The 17347-nt window shown below is 43.9% G+C and overlaps 1 protein-coding gene across 1 annotated transcript in view; it reads right to left on the bottom strand.

The window, feature by feature from the left end:
- Positions 1-17347, bottom strand: part of LOC129411595 (stromal membrane-associated protein 1-like) — a 287044-nt gene that overhangs the window by 208596 nt on the left and 61101 nt on the right. Inside the window, exon 4 of the mRNA XM_055162925.1 lies at positions 9066-9135. Coding sequence (XP_055018900.1) covers positions 9066-9135 — 70 coding nt within the window. The remainder of the gene's footprint in view (positions 1-9065; positions 9136-17347) is intronic.

The following is a 17347-nucleotide window of genomic DNA, read 5'->3' as shown; positions in this document are numbered from 1 at the left end:
GACCTGGTTTAGTCCTGGTTTTGTCCTGATTTAGTCTTGGTTTAGACCTAGTTTAGTCCTGGTTTTAATCCTGGTTTTAGTCCTGATTTTTAGTCCTGATTTAGTCCTGGTTTGTCCTGATTTAGTCTTGGATTAGACCTGGTTTTAGTCCTGGTTTTAGTCTTGTTTAGTCCTGATTTTAGTCCTGGTTTTAGTCCTGGTTTAGTCCTGATTTAGTCTTGGTTTAGACCTGGTTTAGTCCTGGTTTTAATCCTGGTTTTAATCCTGGTTTTAGTCCTGGATTTAGTCTTGGTTTAGTCCTGGTTTTAATCCTGATTTTAGTCCTGTTTTTGTCCTGATTTAGGTCCTGGTTTAGTCCTGGTTCAGTCCTGGTTCAGTCCTGGTTCAGTCCTAGGTTAGTCCTGGTCTTTTGTTTCTGGACTTTTCCGTGGTTGTGGAGCGTCGCCGGCGGCTGCGTGTGATCCTCGCTGCGTTCGCCGCCCACGCTCCCCCGGCCTTTTATATGCAAATGAATTATTAAAAAACAACTGATGATCGCGCTCCTCCGAGGCTGCGAGGAGAGAAGGAGGACGAGAGACGGAGGACGAGAGACGGAGGACGAGAGACGAGAGACGAGAGGAGGACGAGAGACGAGAGACGGAGGACGAGAGACGAGAGACGGAGGACGAGAGACGGAGGACGAGAGACGGAGGACGAGGGACGGAGGAGAGAACGAGGGAGGAGAAAGACGCAAGATTACAGGAGCCGTGTGAGACGTTTGGATTTGAGCAGTGTCAACGTGGCCGGGATCTGTCTGAAAACCAGGACTAAACCAGGACTAAACCAGGTCTAAACCAGGTCTAAACCAGGACTAAACCAGGACTAAACCAGGACTAAACCAGGTCTAAACCAGGACTAAACCAGGACTAAACCAGGACTAAAACCAGGTCTAAACCAGGACTAAACCAGGACTAAACCAGGACTAAACCAGGTAAACCAGGAAACTAAACCAGGACTAAACCAGGTCTAAACCAGGACTAAACCAGGTCTAAACCAGGACTAAACCAGCTAAACCAGGACCCAGGACTCTAAACCAGGACCTAAACCAGACTAAACCAGGACTAAACCAGGAAACTAAACCAGGTAAACTAAACCAGGACTAACCAGGACTAAACAAACCAGGACTAAACCGGGTAAACCAGGACTAAACAGGACTAAACCAGGTCTAAAAACCAGGCTAAACCAGGACTAAACCAGGACTAAACCAGGACTAAACCAGGACTAAACCAGGACTAAACCAGGACTAAACCAGGACTAAACCAGGTCTAAACCAGGACTAAAACCAGGTCTAAACCAGGACTAAACCAGGACTAAAACCAGTCTAAACCAGGACTAAACCAGGACTAAACCAGGTAAAACCAGGACTAAACCAGGACTAAAACCAGGACTAAACCAGGTCTAAACCAGGACTAAACCAGGACTAACCACCAGGACTAAACCAGGTCTAAACCAGGACTAAACCAGGTAAACCAGGACGTAAACTAAACCAGGACTAAACCAGGTCTAAACCAGGACTAAACCAGGACCAGGTCTAAACCAGGACTAAACCAGGACTAAACCAGGACTAAAAAACCAGGTTCTAAACCAGGACTAAACCGCGTCTAAACCAGGACTAACCGGGTCTAAAAACCAGGTCTAAAACCAGGCCTAAACAGGACTAAACCAGGACTAAACCAGGTCTAAACCAGGACTAAACCAGGTCTTAAACCAGGACTAAACCAGGACTAAACCAGGACTAAACCAGGTCTAAACCAGGACTAAACCAGGTCTAAACCAGGACTAAACCAGGACTAAACCAGGTCTAAACCAGGACTAAACCGCGTCTAAACCAGGACTAAACAAGGACTAAACAAGAACTAAACCAGGTCTAAACCAGGACTAAACCGCGTCTAAACCAGGACTAAACAAGGACTAAACAAGAACTAAACCAGGACTAAACCAGGTCTAAACCAGGTCTAAACCAGGACTGAACCAGGACTAAACCAGGTCTAAACCAGGACTAAACCAGGTCTAAACCAGGACTTAACCAGGACTAAACCAGGACTAAACCGTGTCTAAAACCAGGTCTAAACCAGGACTAAAACCAGGTCTAAACCAGGACTAAAACCAGGACTGAACCAGGACTAAACCCAGACTGAACCAGGATTAAACAAGGTCCAAATCAGGACTAAACCAGGACAGAAAAATGTCTCGTGTTAAAGCATAAAAACTTGACATAAAGTGGAGTTTTCAAAGAACAGTGGACGACCGATTCTTTTTTGATTCAGTGTTGGAGCAGTTTGTCTCATGTGTAAAGAAAGTGTGGAGGTTTTCAAAGAACATAACCTGAGTCTTCAGGGTCAAACAACAACCTCGACCCTCATCACAGTCACGAGCGATAATGTGGCCCCCAGAGTCAAAAGTTTGGTGACTCCTGATCTAAATTACAACACGGATCAGAAAACAGTGTAATAAGACCCTTGAATCCCCAAAAACTAATGGTTAAAATACATCGAAATGTCGTCCAGTTTGCAATAAAACAGGAGGTACAGTTTGCACCTTCGCCCACACGCTCCTTCTGTCTGCACTTTGAACAAGAAACACACACACACACAGAGACACACACACACACACACAGAGACACACACACACACACACACACAGAGACACACACACAGAGACACACACACACACACACACACACACACAGAGACACACACACACACACACACACACGACACACACACGGACATAAACACACACGGACATAAACATCAGAGTGAGACGGTGGATCTTACTCACCTGAGAGCTCACACACTCTCTCGACAGTGGGCCAGGTTACATAACACAAAGAATGATGTAAGAGCAGAGAGAGGAGCAGGAGGTGTTTCATTCACCTGGACTTCAGAAGCAGTCGCTCTGACAAAACTTTACAAACACGTGAGGGTCTGGAGCCACGTCCTGTCATGATGATTTCAGACGTGACTGACAGACGGATGAAAGAGTCTGTGAGAGGACGAAGCGCACGGTTCACGAAAACACTGAAGATCATTAAAGTATTTTTCAGATTATAACGCGAAATATCAAAAATGTTGAATTCTCTTGTATATTTTCATACATAAATTGCACTGGATTATACAGGGTAGGGTTGTCCCGATCTGATCACGTGATTGGAAATCGGTGCCGATCACATGACTGTGGACTCGATCCGGACTCGGACGTTGTGGTCCGATTAGGTATCGGAAAAATTATATATATATATATATATATATATATATATATATACATAGCCAGTGCGGTCGAGGTCACAAAGAGAGGGAAGGTAGTCCACACAGAGGGGGTGTCACTCCCAGAGGGAACAATAGCAGACGTTGAGGACAGTTACAAGTACCTTGGTGTCCCACAAGCAAATGGCTCCTCGAAGAGGCAACAAGGAAAGCGGCTACGGCCAAATACCTGCAAAGAGTGAGGCAAGTCCTTAGAAGCAGCTCAATGGCAAGAACAAGGTGCAGGCAATCAACAGCTACGCCCTGCCAGTGATCAGATCCCTGCAGGGATTGTAAGCTGGCCAAAGGAGGAGATACAGACCACAGATGTTAAGACACGAAAGCTCCTGACCTGCATGGAGGGTTCCATCCCAAATCCAGCACCCTGAGACTGTACGCAGGCGGAAGAAGGGGCCGAGGACTTGAGTGTGGGAACCACTGTCCGGATGAAACTCAAGCTCCTTGAGTACATGGACAAGGCCCCGGCAGATGAGGTGCTCAGAGAAGGTCTCAGACAGTGGGGTCCAGAGGAAAGGGTGCTGGAGGGACCATGCAGTCCAAACAACCGGAGCATAACTGAAGTGCTGATATCAAGAAATCCTACCTTGAGAGGGTCTGAAGCACACAGAGGCACTGATCCTGGCTGCAGGAGCAGGACCTGGCGAGCAATAGAGGCCCAGATCTACCAGACAAGAGCCACGGTGTCGACTGTGCAAGAGGCTCCTGAGACAGTCCAGCACATAACTGCGGGTGTAAGATGCTGGCAGGGAAACAACATGGAGCGACATAACCAAGTGGCGGGCAGAGTGTACAGAAACATCTGTGCAGAGTACGGGCTGGAGACCCCAGGATCAAGGTGGGAAACACCTCCAAAGGTTGTGGAGAATGACCGAGCCAAGATCCTGTGGGACTTCAGATACAGACTGACAGAATGGAGATGGACCAACCAGACATAGTGGTGGTGGATAAGAAACAGAGCAGAGCCGTGGTGGTTGACATCACAATACAAGCGATGGTGGAAAAAGGAACAACGAGAAGCTAGAGAAATACCAGGGGCTCAAGGAAGAGCTGGAGAGAGTAAGTAAAGGCATTCAGTGGTGCCTGTGGTGATCGGACACTCGGGGCTGTAACCCCCAAACTGGAAGAGGCTACAACAGATACCGGGAAAAACAATGGAACATCTCAGTCCAGAAAAGTGCAGTACTGGGAACAGCAAAGATACTGCGCAGAACTCTCAAGCTCCCAGGCCTCTGGTAGACGACCTGAGCTGAATGAGGGTGAGAGACCAACCACCGTGGAAGGTGAGAAACACATTTTTTATTATTATATATATATATATATATATATATATTATATATATATATATATATATATACTGTTAAAGAGTTTTTCAATATACACACACACACACACACACACACACACACACACACACACACACACACAATACACACACCACACACATACACACACACACACACACACACACATACACACACAGGACACAATACACACAGTACACACGCGGTGCCTCTGTCTCTCGCCGCGAGTAAAAACCCTGAATTCTGCCTTCTGAGTTTCTTTGTGTTAATATCTGTGTTATTTTCTGACATATACACAGCATACAACATTTTATTTATTTTTTCTTACTGAGGGGCAGGATTTGTTCACGTCCCGTCAGCGTGTCTGTCTGTCCCAGCGTCTGTTGTACTAGAGACACACTCACACTGGGACTTTTGGGTCGTGTCGTGTTCAGGTGCTGTTACCTGTGGTTTTGTGGCTCATGTTCACACCTGCGCGGCCGATGGCGTCATCACACGGTGCTGTTTGTTTGCATGTTGTGCAACAGAGTTGGCGCTTTTGGTGGAGAGGGTGGGAAAAGCAACGTGAGGCGTGTGTTGAGCGCTGGGACTGATGTTGTGGTGTTGCTCTGTGGGTTTGTGGATGTGGTGTTGGTGTGGGGGACAGAGGCTGTGGAGCTTCTGTCATCTTGTTTGTATTTGGGAAGATTTAGTTTTATTTGGATCATAGACGAGCCTAAATGTTTAAATATAATGCACATTCTGTGTAGATTGTGCAGAGTCGAGTCAGGTCTGATCTGGTTCTGGTCTGGTTCCTGTCTTGTTCAGTTCATTAAGTTTAATAAGTTACACATTCCAAGACCAAACTGTGAAAAGTCAAGATTTTCAACAATGATGCTTCATGGTTAGAAAAAAAAATAAAATTAAAATTAAAGTTTTGGACATTTGATTTTTCACAAGTTCAGCCCAAATACTTCACATGAAATCAACACAATCTGATCCTCCAAACATCCTGGATCTGATTCTTTGCTTATTTATTTCATTTCATTTCAATGTTTTGGCTATAGGAGCAGTATCAGATCGGGATCATAATCGTATCGGCAGATAGTCAAAAAAAAAATGACTCGGGACTCGGTCGGACTTGGAAGAGCTACAAGCAACTCGGCTGCAAAAAAACCTTTTTGCAGAAAACCTGGTCACAATCAAATAGAGCTCGAATCCTGGCAAGGAATACTTCCCACGACAACCGAGGCTTGGCATAAACACACCACCACTAAGATTCTTTGCTCTTATTTCATTTCATAATGTTTATTGAAGTATCGATCGGATCGGTATCGGCAGATACTCAAAATCAAATGACTCGGGGGCAAAAAAATGTGATTGGGACATCCCTAATACAGGGTATCCCCAGGTTTGACAACACCAAATTTAAGACTTTTTAAAGACCTTTTAAAGACCAGCGAAAAACACCAGATCCAGTTCTAAAAATGCTTCGACAATCCATCAATCGTTCTTCGTAGTTTACCAAAGTCGAACTAAAACATTTTGACAGATTTTTGAGCACCGTGTACCACAGAAAATCTGTTCGAGGTCAGTAAACACAACCAGAATTAATACATACGGCGCACAGTCAATTTTTAAAAGAAATTAAAAGGATTTTAAGTTCCTGTATCACCACGTGACATCACAAAGTGGAATAGACTTTTTTCTGTTTGAGAGAAGAACTCCATTTTAAAGAGAACCCTTCACCCCTTAAAAATATTCATGTTTGATTATTTTATGTCAATTTAAAAAATGAAATACACAATTTGTACAAAAAACTCTCAGTGTACACACATTATCAACAAGACACCGGGATTAAACATGAGCCTGATTCATCAGATGGTTTCACTTCGTACAAACCGTCTGATTCGTTCGCTCGACGGTAGGTGGGTTATTTTTTTTTTATTTAACCAATCACTGCTGTTTGGTCGTGACATAAATGAGTTTTCTCTGAACAAACAACAAAACTGCAGCTCTGTAACAAAATAATTTAGAAAAATATACCAAAAAAATACTAGATATAAATACTAGATATATGAATACTGTATCATCACATTAAACAATCCGATATATCGATATTTTGATATTTTTGGACGCCCCTCGGACAAACTGTCACAAAACAACCACTGTGTAACTTCTGCCACTCAGACAGAAACTCGAACGTCTCGTGGTGATTTATGGGACTTTTCTTTCTCCATGAGTGTTTGGACTAAAGTGTTTGTGATGGATGGAAGAGCCACAGTGTCGCCAACTACAGACTCCTGCTCCTCCACGGACCGAGGCTGGAGCCGAGTCAAAACTCTACGCTTCAGCCACAGAGAAAGAGCCAGAGTCACAGTCAGGGAAAGAGTCAGAGTCAGAGAAAGAGTCAGAGAGAGTCAGAGAAAGAGTCAGAGAGAAAGAGTCAGAGAGTCAGAGAAAGAGTCAGAGTCAGAGTCAGAGAGAAAGAGTCAGAGTCAGAGAAAGTCAGAGTCAGAGTCAGAGTCAGAGAAAGAGAGTCAGAGTCAGAGAAAGAGTCAGAGAAGAGAGTCAGAGTCAGAGTCAGAGAAAGAGTCAGAGTCAGAGTCAGAGAGAGTCAGAGAAAGAGTCAGAGTCAGAGTCAGAGTCAGAGTCAGAGTCAGAGTCAGAGTCAGAGTCAGAGTCAGAAGTCAGTCAGAGTCAGAGAGTCAGAGTCAGAGTCAGAGAAAGAGTCAGAGTCAGAGTCAGAGAAAATCAGAGTCAAAGAAAGAGTCAGAGTCAGAGAAAGAGTCAGAGTCAGTCAGAGAAAGAGTCAGAGTCAGAGAGTCAGAGTCAAAAGAGTCAGAGTCAGAGAAAGAGTCAGAGAAAGAGTCAGAGTCAGAGAAAGAGTCAGAGTCAGAGTCAGAGTCAGCTCAGAGTCAGAGTCAGAGAGTCAGAGAAGAGAGTTACAAGAGTCAGAGTCAGAGTCAGAATCAGAAACAGAGTCAGAGCTCCTGAAGTTTTACTCCGCCCCTGAGCAAAATCTGAACCATCCTCCAGAGGCTGAGGTGCCCGAGGGTTGGGGGGAGCGGGTGTGACTCTGGAGCGATGATTGACAGCCGACCGACAGCCAGTGTCGTACAAGTTCACACTTTTCATGAACTAGTTCAAAGTTCAGTTCACACATGTTCAAAGTGAACAGTTCACGTTCATAGTTCACAATTTTAATTTAGGACTAGTTCAAAGTTCAGTTCATTTTATTTTTAGGGTTGGGGTTCTGCACTTATTTTTCAAACTGACTTCCAGTTTACAACAACTTTACAAGATATTAACCATAAACACTCGATCCACATCAGCCTGTTTGAGATTATAATGTGTTTAATGCAGCTTTGCCACATTTGTTTACATTTTATAGATACGAAACTTAAAATCACATGGCTAATTTGCATAAATTAAAGCATCAGCTTCTGTCGGACTAAAGAGCACGACTATATGTGTTCTTTCTGTGACAGAGGGACGTCACTGCAACTTTTGGACACGTAATTTGAAGAATGCATGGAAAGAGAATGAGGGCGGCTCCTCTGTACGTGCTACATGTGCTTGGAGCGGCTCGTCCTGCGTGTGCAGATTTCAGAAAACAGGGTCCATCCTATTTTTTTGATGCTCTACTCAAACACAGGCATGTATCCCCGTCAAAATACACAGAGAGCATGAATCTATTGTTGTATTTGTGCATTTACCATCAGCACATCGTGTTCCTGGGCAGTTCTGCATCGTGTTAAAGAGCCCAGCTCCACAAAAACTGTTAATTAGTGCTTTGAAATGTACTTTTGAAATCCTTGCGTTTGCCGTGGTGAGTCTGGACAGAAGGTAAATACAAGCGGCTAAACACTGTCAAGTTTGATCGTTTTTCCCATTGAGAAACACAGGAGTCAGTACGTTCTGCTAGAGCTGTCGGTGGAGCCGCCTTCGCTTTGACACACGGCTGTGGTTTCGTAAGGTTAAGTGCGAACAGATCATCACTCGTCAGGTGAAAACAAATTCCGACATTTAATTGAACCCCAACAGTGACGTACGTCGTTTATCTCACATAATTTGAACAAATTCACGTTCAAGTTCTTGATTTACAAATGTGTTGTGTTCAGTTCAGCGCTGCAGGGGGAGTCACTGATTTACCCAGATACAACTGGAAGAAAAACTGTGATTGGTCCATTTCCATTCCATTATATTAACCCTTTGTTTCCCAAGAAATATCAGTCCAAGTTTATAACAATGATCTAGAAATTATTACTAGTGTCGTGTTTATTATTCACTGAATAAAAAATATTAAAAAAAAAATATTAGTATTACAAAAATTCATTCAATATTTTTTCTTGAGATTTTTTCTAATAGTAATTAATCGCACACAAACTCATGCGATTAATGCCATTCATTTTTATTTTTTATTTTTGCCCAGCCCTAGTAAATACTAAACAAAGTCATGAATGAGAGCAGTACTCACCGGAGGCAGCGCGTCCTTGTCGAAGTATCTTTTCCTCTCGTACTTGTCCCGGATGAAAACCTCCACTGCTCTGAGGGCAAAGGTCAAGGGTCACAGCACACAGACACTGACAGTGTTGAGTTTCAATGGTTAAAAAGTCAAATAAAAACACCTTTACTTTGTTAAGTCGATCTTTAAAGTTTGTGTTGTCTAGGTCTAAAACAGGACTAAACCCAAACTAAAACAGGTCTAAAACAGGTCTAAACCAGCACTAAACCAGGACTAAAACCAGGACTAAAACCAGGACTAAAACATGTGTAAACACAGGACTAAAAACAGGTCTAAAAACAGGGTCCAAAACAGGGTCCAAAACAGGTCTAAACTAGGTCTAAACCAGGTCTAAACCAGGACCAAAAACAGGACTAAAAACAGGGTCTATAACCGGTCTAAAACCAGGTCTAAAAACAGGGTCTAAACCAGGGTCTAAACCAGGACTAAACCAGGTCTAAACCAGGTCTCAAACAGGACTAAACCAGGACTAAAACAGGTCTAAACCAGGACAAAACCAGGACTAAACCAAGACAAAAACAGGTCTAAAACCAGGATTAAAACCAGGTCTAAAACAGGGTCTAAAACAGGTCTAAACCAGGAGGACTAAACCAAGAATAAAACAGGGTCTAAAACAGGTCTAAAAGCATAGTCTACAACAGGACTAAAACAGGTCAAAAACAGGTCTATAAATGGTCTAAAAACAGGTCTAAAACAGGTCTAAAACAGGTCAAAAACAGGTCTATAAATGGTCTAAAAACAGGTCTAAAACATGGTCTAAAAACAGGTCTAAAACAGGTCTAAAAACAGGTCTTTAAAAAAAATATGAAATATTGTGGAATATAAAACCGGACTGTGGCAAAGTTTGGGGAGCAGAGCGTTAGTGTCCTCGTCGCTCCCAGTCCGATACGACAGTGTGAAGTCCACTAAGTCCACTACTCACTTCTGTTACAGCACAAGAGCAATAAATAAATCTGCTAAATGAAATCTCAAAAGAAACTCTAGAAGAATAAATTAGATTTACTCTGAGTTCGTGACGCTACAAGCTTTTCCAGCTGCGATTTATGAACGTACCTCGGCCAAAACGAGCACAGTTTTCATCAAATATAAAGTGGTGTAGAGTTTGAGACGTGAAGAACTGTGTTACTGCGTCCGGCCTCTCCTCAGACGATAATCTGCTTTTGTAAAACGACGCTTAATAAATGTAGACGCGTTTCCTGATCAAAGGAGCGAAGGCGGAGTTTAGACGCACGGTTCTGTTGCAGCGCCGGCGGAATTATAATAAAAATATTGTAGATCCATGATTGTGTCTGATCAGATGAGCAAAGACCTGAGCAGTGTTGGGAAGGTGACTTTTAAAATGTAATCCCCTACAGATTACAGATTACAAACCCCAAAATGTAGTTTGTAACGTAATGCATTAAGTTACTTAAAGTGAGTAATGTAATCTGAATACTTTGGATTACTTGATTTGCTGTAGAGAAGCAAAGACGAGGAAATCTTCACATAAGAAGTTTTGTCTGATAAAAGAAAATGAAAAGCCCAGATTTTACTGAACCAAATTAAAAATATTATTGATAGAAGAAGAGGAAACACTGTCTGCACGGCAGGATTTAGTCCTGTTTTAGTCCTGTTTGAGACACAGTTTAGTCCTGGTTTTAGACCTGGTTTAGTCTTGGTTTAGTCCTGGTTTAGACCTGGTTTAGTCTTGGTTTAGTTCTGGTTTGGACGTGGTTTAGTATTGGTTTAGTCCTGGTTTAGATCTGGTTTAGTCCTGTTTTAGTCCTGTTTGAGACACAGTTTAGTCCTGGTTTAGACCTGGTTTAGTCTTGGTTTAGTCCTGGTTTAGACCTGGTTTAGTGTCCAGCAATGAATGTCGTCCGAAATGTGAAAACAGTTAAATCCCTCTGTGTAATCCATTTATTTCAACAAAGTAACTGTAATCCAATTACCACTCGCTGAAACAGTAACTGTAACTGAATACAGTTACTCATAATTTGTACTCTGAATACTCTTCCTCTCTCTCTCAACCTCTTCTCTCTCTCTCTCTCTCTCTCTCTCTCTCTCTCTCTCTCTCTCTCTCTCTCCCTCTCTCATCAACCTTTCTCTCTCTCTCTCTCCTCTCTCTCTCTCTCTCTCTCTCTCAACCTCTTCTCTCTCTCTCTCTCTCTCTCTCTCTCTCTCTCTCTCTCTCTCTCTCTCTCTCTCTCTCTCTCAACCTCTTCTCTCTCTCTCTCTCTCTCTCTCTCTCTCTCTCTCTCAACCTCTCTCTCTCTCTCTCTCTCTCTCTCTCTCTCAACCTCTTCTCTCTCTCTCTTCTCTCTCTCTCTCTCTCTCTCTCAACCTCTCTCTCTCTCTCTCTCTCTCTCTCTCTCCTCTTCTCTCTCTCTCTCTCTCTCTCTCAACCTCTTCTCTCTCTCTCTCTCTCTCTCAACCTCTTCTCTCTCTCTCTCTCTCTCTCTCTCTCTCTCTCTCTCTCTCTCTCTCTCTCTCTCTCAACCTCATCTCTCTCTCTCAACCTCTTCTCTCTCTCTTTCTCTCTCTCAACCTCTTCTCTCTCTCTCTCTCTCTTCTCTCTCTTGCTCTTTCTCTCTCTCTCTCAACCTCATCTCTCTCTCTCTCAACCTCTTCTCTCTCTCTCTCTCAACCTCTCTCTCAACCTCTTCTCTTTCTCTCTCAACCTCTTCTCTCTGTCTCTCAACCTCTTCTCTCTCTCAACCTCATCTCTCTCTCTCTCTCAACCTCATCTCTCTCTCTCTCAACCTCTTCTCTCTCTCTCTTTCTCTCTCAACCTCTTCTCTCTCTCTCTCTCTCTCTCTCTCTTGCTCTCTCTCTCTCTCTCTCAACCTCTTCTCTTTCTCTCTCTTGCTCTTTCTCTCTCTCTGTCTCTCAACCTCTTCTCTTTCTCTCTCTCAACCTCTTCTCTCTCTCAACCTCTTCTCTCTCTCAACCTCTCTCTCTCTCTCTCTTGCTCTTTCTCTCTCTCTGTCTCTCAACCTCTTCTCTTTCTCTCTCTCAACCTCTTCTCTCTCTCAACCTCTTCTCTCTCTCAACCTCATCTCTCTCTCGCTCTTGCTCTTTCTCTCTCTCTGTCTCTCAACCTCTTCTCTCTGTCTCTCTCTCTCTCTCTCTCTCTCTCTCTCAGCATCCTCTCTCAACCTATCTCTCTCTCGCTCTCTTTTTCTCGCTCCCTTGTTTCTCTCCCTTGTCTCTCTCTCTCCCTCCTTTTCTCTCCATCACCTGTAAATCCAGTGTTTCTTATCAGAGTTTCAGGCTTTTTTCTTTTCTCTCTTCTCTCTCCTCTGTCCTCTCTTCTCTCCTCTCTTTTCTTCTCTCTCTTCTTTCAGGAGGAGGTGAAGTGTTGGCCACCCTCTCTCCTCTTCTTCTCTCAAATATCTGTGATTTTAAAAGCTTTAAAATGGTTTAGAGTTTATATAAAATCATCAGTTTGTCAAAAAAGCCTCTGATAAGTCGTCCTGACGCTTCATCTGCTCGAGGTTTTCTCTCCCGAACGTGAGCCGTAAACATTACAGAACGAGAGAGTCTGTTTTTCATCCAGCGGAGGAGCCGTCTGCAAAATCTGAAAAGAGAAACGTTTCAATTCTCGGGCGCAGATTTCATCAGAGCTAAAAAACAAGAGTTCACCTTCTGCCTCTTCAAAGCTCCGCTGCGTTCAAAGCCCGTCCCGTCCGCAGGAATTTTCAGAACTCACTCTGAAACCCCGAGCTCTGATAAAGACGTCTGCGGCGCCACACGATTCTGATGATTACACCCGGTTTAACAAGTGTTCAAGAGCCTTTCTGCTTTTGTCTGTTAGTGTTGGCACCATACCGGAACTTTAAACTTGATTTCGATACTAAACAAAAGACTCGATACTCGATATTTGGTCCCGGTCAAGCAGAAGTAAACAACAAGGCCAAAAATTCAAGTTAATGCATCTGATATAAAAATGTATGAACAGAAACATATGTACTTGGCAGATGCACATGAGGCTCAGTTTATGAAGGATCAGCGCACGGAGGAGGAGGACGGGACAGAGGATTACAACTTCTAAAACAGGTTCAAATGTGGCAAAGAACAGTTAAAACATTTGTTATTTTTTTGTACATTAGATTACAGCAAGACAAACATGACTGATGCCACAGCAACGAACAATTCAGAATAAAGACTGTTAACTAATAATCCTAAAATTGCGTCCATAAACAAAAAAAAGTCATGTGAAGGAAGAATTTTAGGACAGACTAAGAATTTTAAAGGATTTGTACACATTATTTCATGTGTCTTGCCTGAGTACTGACATTTGTATGAGCCAAGGATGTGAAATTCTGGCAAAAAAAACTATTCAAAAACTGATGACAACTATTCAAATATTATTTGAAACTCGACCTTCCCTCGCCTGCACACAAACACATACACGACGACAGAGCGGAGGAAACAGGTATTTCAGCCCAAAAGGTTGAATCAAACAACAATAACCTTCCAAATCACAGAAGAAATTAAAAACTTCACTCAGCAACCCACATATGGGCCAAGCAGAAGTAAACAACAAGGCCAAAAATTCAAGTTAATTCATCTGATATAAAAATGTATTGAACAGATACATATGTACTCTAGTTTATCAAACTGTTGACCTTTTTTCTGAACCATTTTTGGTTCTAAAGTTCCATATGTTTTAAACAGACCATGTATGAAACATGGAACAAAAATCATTTCCCAAATTTCAAAGACCTGCAAGTATTTGGAAGAAAAAAGCAACAAATGATGTAAAATCCTGCACTTTCTACTTGTTTGCACAATTTTCCCTCCGTTACTTTTCCCTCCGTTACCATGAACTTTCTTAATAAAAAATCTCATGAGTCAAAAAGTCAGAGGTTTTTCAACCTAATCTTGTACCATATGGTAGAAAACTATATGAAGCAAATATTCAAACCAGTTTGTTAAGGATATGTAAGTGAGAACCAAGAGTTATCACTGTTTGGATTTATTGACCAAAAAGTGCTGCATATTTCATTCCCTCCGTTACCGACATGAGTTTTTACATTTTTTGTCTTGAACTTGAAAGAATCTCACAGGTTTAACTTGACCCTGTTGGAGTGTAACTCTTTCCTACATTCTGATACTTTACTTATTTCAATAGTTCCTCTAGTTTCTGAATAAGAGACATTTGAATGTCAAAAATCTGACCCTGTTTCCCTCCGTTACCACTTGACCGGAGCCATTTTCTGATTCTGATTCCACACACTTTTTTTAAGGTCGCCACACGACAGGAGATTTTGCCCTAATTGTCGTACTGGCGGCATTTCCATTTTTTATCAAGCGTCCTTCCTTGGTCAGAGTGGCGGAACTTGAGCTTTTTTTTTTTTTTTTTTTTTTATTTTCTGGTGTTCTGACTCACAAGGGAATTATTAAGTTGTGGAGGCGCTTTTTTTGGGACAATATTTTCTCGGACTGGAGGCGTAGGAGGCGCGGTGCACACAGCATGGTTTAGTCCTGAGTTTAGTCCTGAGTTTAGTCCTGGTTTAGTCCTGGTTTAGTCCTGGTTTAGTCCTGAGTTTAGTCCTGGTTTAGTCCTGAGTTTAGTCCTGGTTTAGTCCTGGTTTAGTCCTGGTTTAGTCCTGAGTTTAGTTTTGGTTTAGTCCTGGTTTAGTCCTGAGTTTAGTCCTGAGTTTAGTCCTGGTTTAGTCCTGAGTTTAGTCCTGGTTTAGTCCTGGTTTTAGTCCTGAGTTTTTAGTCCTGGTTTAGTCCTGGTTTAGACCTGAGTTTTAGACCTGGTTTAGTCCTGGTTTAGTCCTGGTTTAGTCCTTTTAGTTTTTAGTCCTGGTTTAGTCCTGGTTTTAGTCCTGGTTTAGTCCTGACCTGGTTTCTTTCCTGGTTTAGATCCTGGTTTAGACTTGGTTTTAGTCCTTATTTAGACCTAGTTTAGTCCTGGTTTTAGTCCTGGTTTAGTCTTGATTCAGTCCGTGATGTAGGCAGCGCAAAAGTTTGACATAATCTCGGGTTAACGGGCAGGGTGCGGGCGGGTGCGGGCGGGTGCGGTCCTGTACTGTCCTGTTTTTAAAAATGTTTCGTGTCCTTTACCTGAGTACAGTTCCTGGACGAGTAAGACAAACTTTTCCTCTTCAACTCAGGGATTATCAAAGTGTTTTTTATCAAATCATTTCCACAAAGGCTTAAAAAATGTCTGAACATCTCCTATTTTCCACTGCAAAAATTACACCCAGAAGCTATTACAGGACGAGGTTCACTTCAGTCGCGCAGAGGAGGAGCGCTGCTTTCACAAACTCACACATCGTCTTTTTTACACTGTTTTTCTTTTAATATATAATTTTGCTTTTTACGGACGTCGGTAAAAGCGCCTGAGTTCTTCTGAAAAGCCTCGGCGTTAAATCGTAAACAGACTTTAAAATGCTAATCGAATTTCCCCTTTTCCATTTCCATACATCACCAGCGCCGCCAAAATAATGTTTAATAACAGTGTGTTTTTTTTTTTTCACACACACAGAAAGAGAGAAAGAGAAAGAGAGAAGAGAGAAAGACTAATCCTGAGCCCTATCTGCTCCGCCCCAGGCTCCTCTGTCACACACCGACTAATGGACTCCAGCAAGAAACTGAGGAAGAGGAGGAGGAGGAGAGGAAGAGAGAGACTAATGGACTTTAGGAAGAGACGAAGGGAGAGGAGGAGAGAAGGAGAGGAGGAGAGAAAGCGAGGAGGGAGAGGAGGGAGAAAGAGAGACTAATGGACTTCAGAATGAGACAGAAGGAGGAGAGAAAGAGAGAGAGACACTAATGGAGTTCAGGACGAGATGGAGGGACGGAGGAGAGGAAGAGAAAGAGAGGACAGAGATAGAGAGTGTGTAGAGGGAGTGTTCAGGTGAGGTAGGAGGTATGTAGTGTATATGTACACCAGAGGTGCTCACACTTTTTCAGTTTGTGAGCTGTTTATAAAACGACCAAGTCAACACAGTTTGAGACGCTCTTCATTAAGAGAACGTCCACTGGAATTTACAGAAACTGAAGAAAGTGGGTAGGATTTTTAAACCTGTTTTTTCAAGTTTCAAGAGTTTCAAAAGGCGAGAAGCGACGCGCTGACGTGAGGCAGATGAACAGATAAGATGTTTTAAAAAGTTGAACACAGCTGGTACATGAGGACACACGCCGCTGTGGACAAACCACACGCTGAGGACGTGTGTTCTGACAGTGTCTGTGGACTCCAGACGAGCGCAGGCTGCAGTGAGACGCCCCGCACCACCGCACCACCGCACCCCGCACCACCGCACACCACCGCACCACCGCACCACCGCGCTCTACCGCACCACCGCACCACCGCGCTCCCCCGCACCACCGCACCACCGCGCTCCCCCGCACCACCGCGCTCCCCCGCACCACCGCACCACCGCACCCCCCGCACCACCGCACCACCGCACCGCACCACCGCACCACCGCACCCTCGCACCACCGCACCACCGCACCACCGCGCACCCACCCGCTCCACCACTCACCGCCGCACCCCGCGCTCACCCGCACCACCGCGCGCTCACCGCCACCCCGCACCTCCCCCGCACCACCGCGCCACCGCGCTCCCCCGCACCACACAGGTACAAGTTTACTGCCGACAGCAGCGGCTGTAATGAAATATGATCACACTCGCCGAGTGTCAAACCTCGAGTCTGAGACGAGACCGAGTCCAAACACGGTTGAGTTCGAAACGAGACCAAGATCATAAAAAAACTGTCTGGAGATCAAGATCACAATCAATGTATTGGGTGTCCTGATGCAGGGGAGGCTGCAGGTAGAGGTAGATGTTGGGGTAGATGTTGGGGTAGATGTTGGGGTAGATGTCGGGGTAGATGTAGGGGTAGATGTAGGGGTAGATGATTGGGGGGAGATGTAGGGTAGATGTAGATGTTGGGTAGATGGGGGATGTCGGGGTAATGTTGGGGTAGATGGGGTAGATGTAGGGGTAGATGTTGGGGTAGATGTAGGGGTAGTGTTGGGGTAGATGTAGGGGTAGATGTAGGGGTAGATGTTTGGGGGTAGATGTTGGGGTAGTGTTAGGGGTAGATGTTAGATGGGAGGTAGGGGTAGATGGGGTAGATGTTGGGGTAGATGTTGGGGTAGATGTAGGGGTAGATGTTGTAGATGTTTGGGGTAGATGTAGATGTTGGGGTAGATGGGTAGATGTAGGGGTAGATGTTAGATGTAGGGGTAGATGTAGATGTAGGGGTAGATGGGGGTAGATGTAGGGGTAGATGTGG

This window comes from Boleophthalmus pectinirostris, unplaced genomic scaffold (genome assembly GCF_026225935.1).
Source record: "Boleophthalmus pectinirostris isolate CB_2022bp ecotype Guang Dong unplaced genomic scaffold, ASM2622593v1 HiC_scaffold_5, whole genome shotgun sequence".
Lineage (NCBI taxonomy): Eukaryota > Metazoa > Chordata > Actinopteri > Gobiiformes > Gobiidae > Boleophthalmus > Boleophthalmus pectinirostris.
Note: the sequence above shows the minus strand (reverse complement) of the source record. Positions and strands in the feature narration are given on the sequence as shown.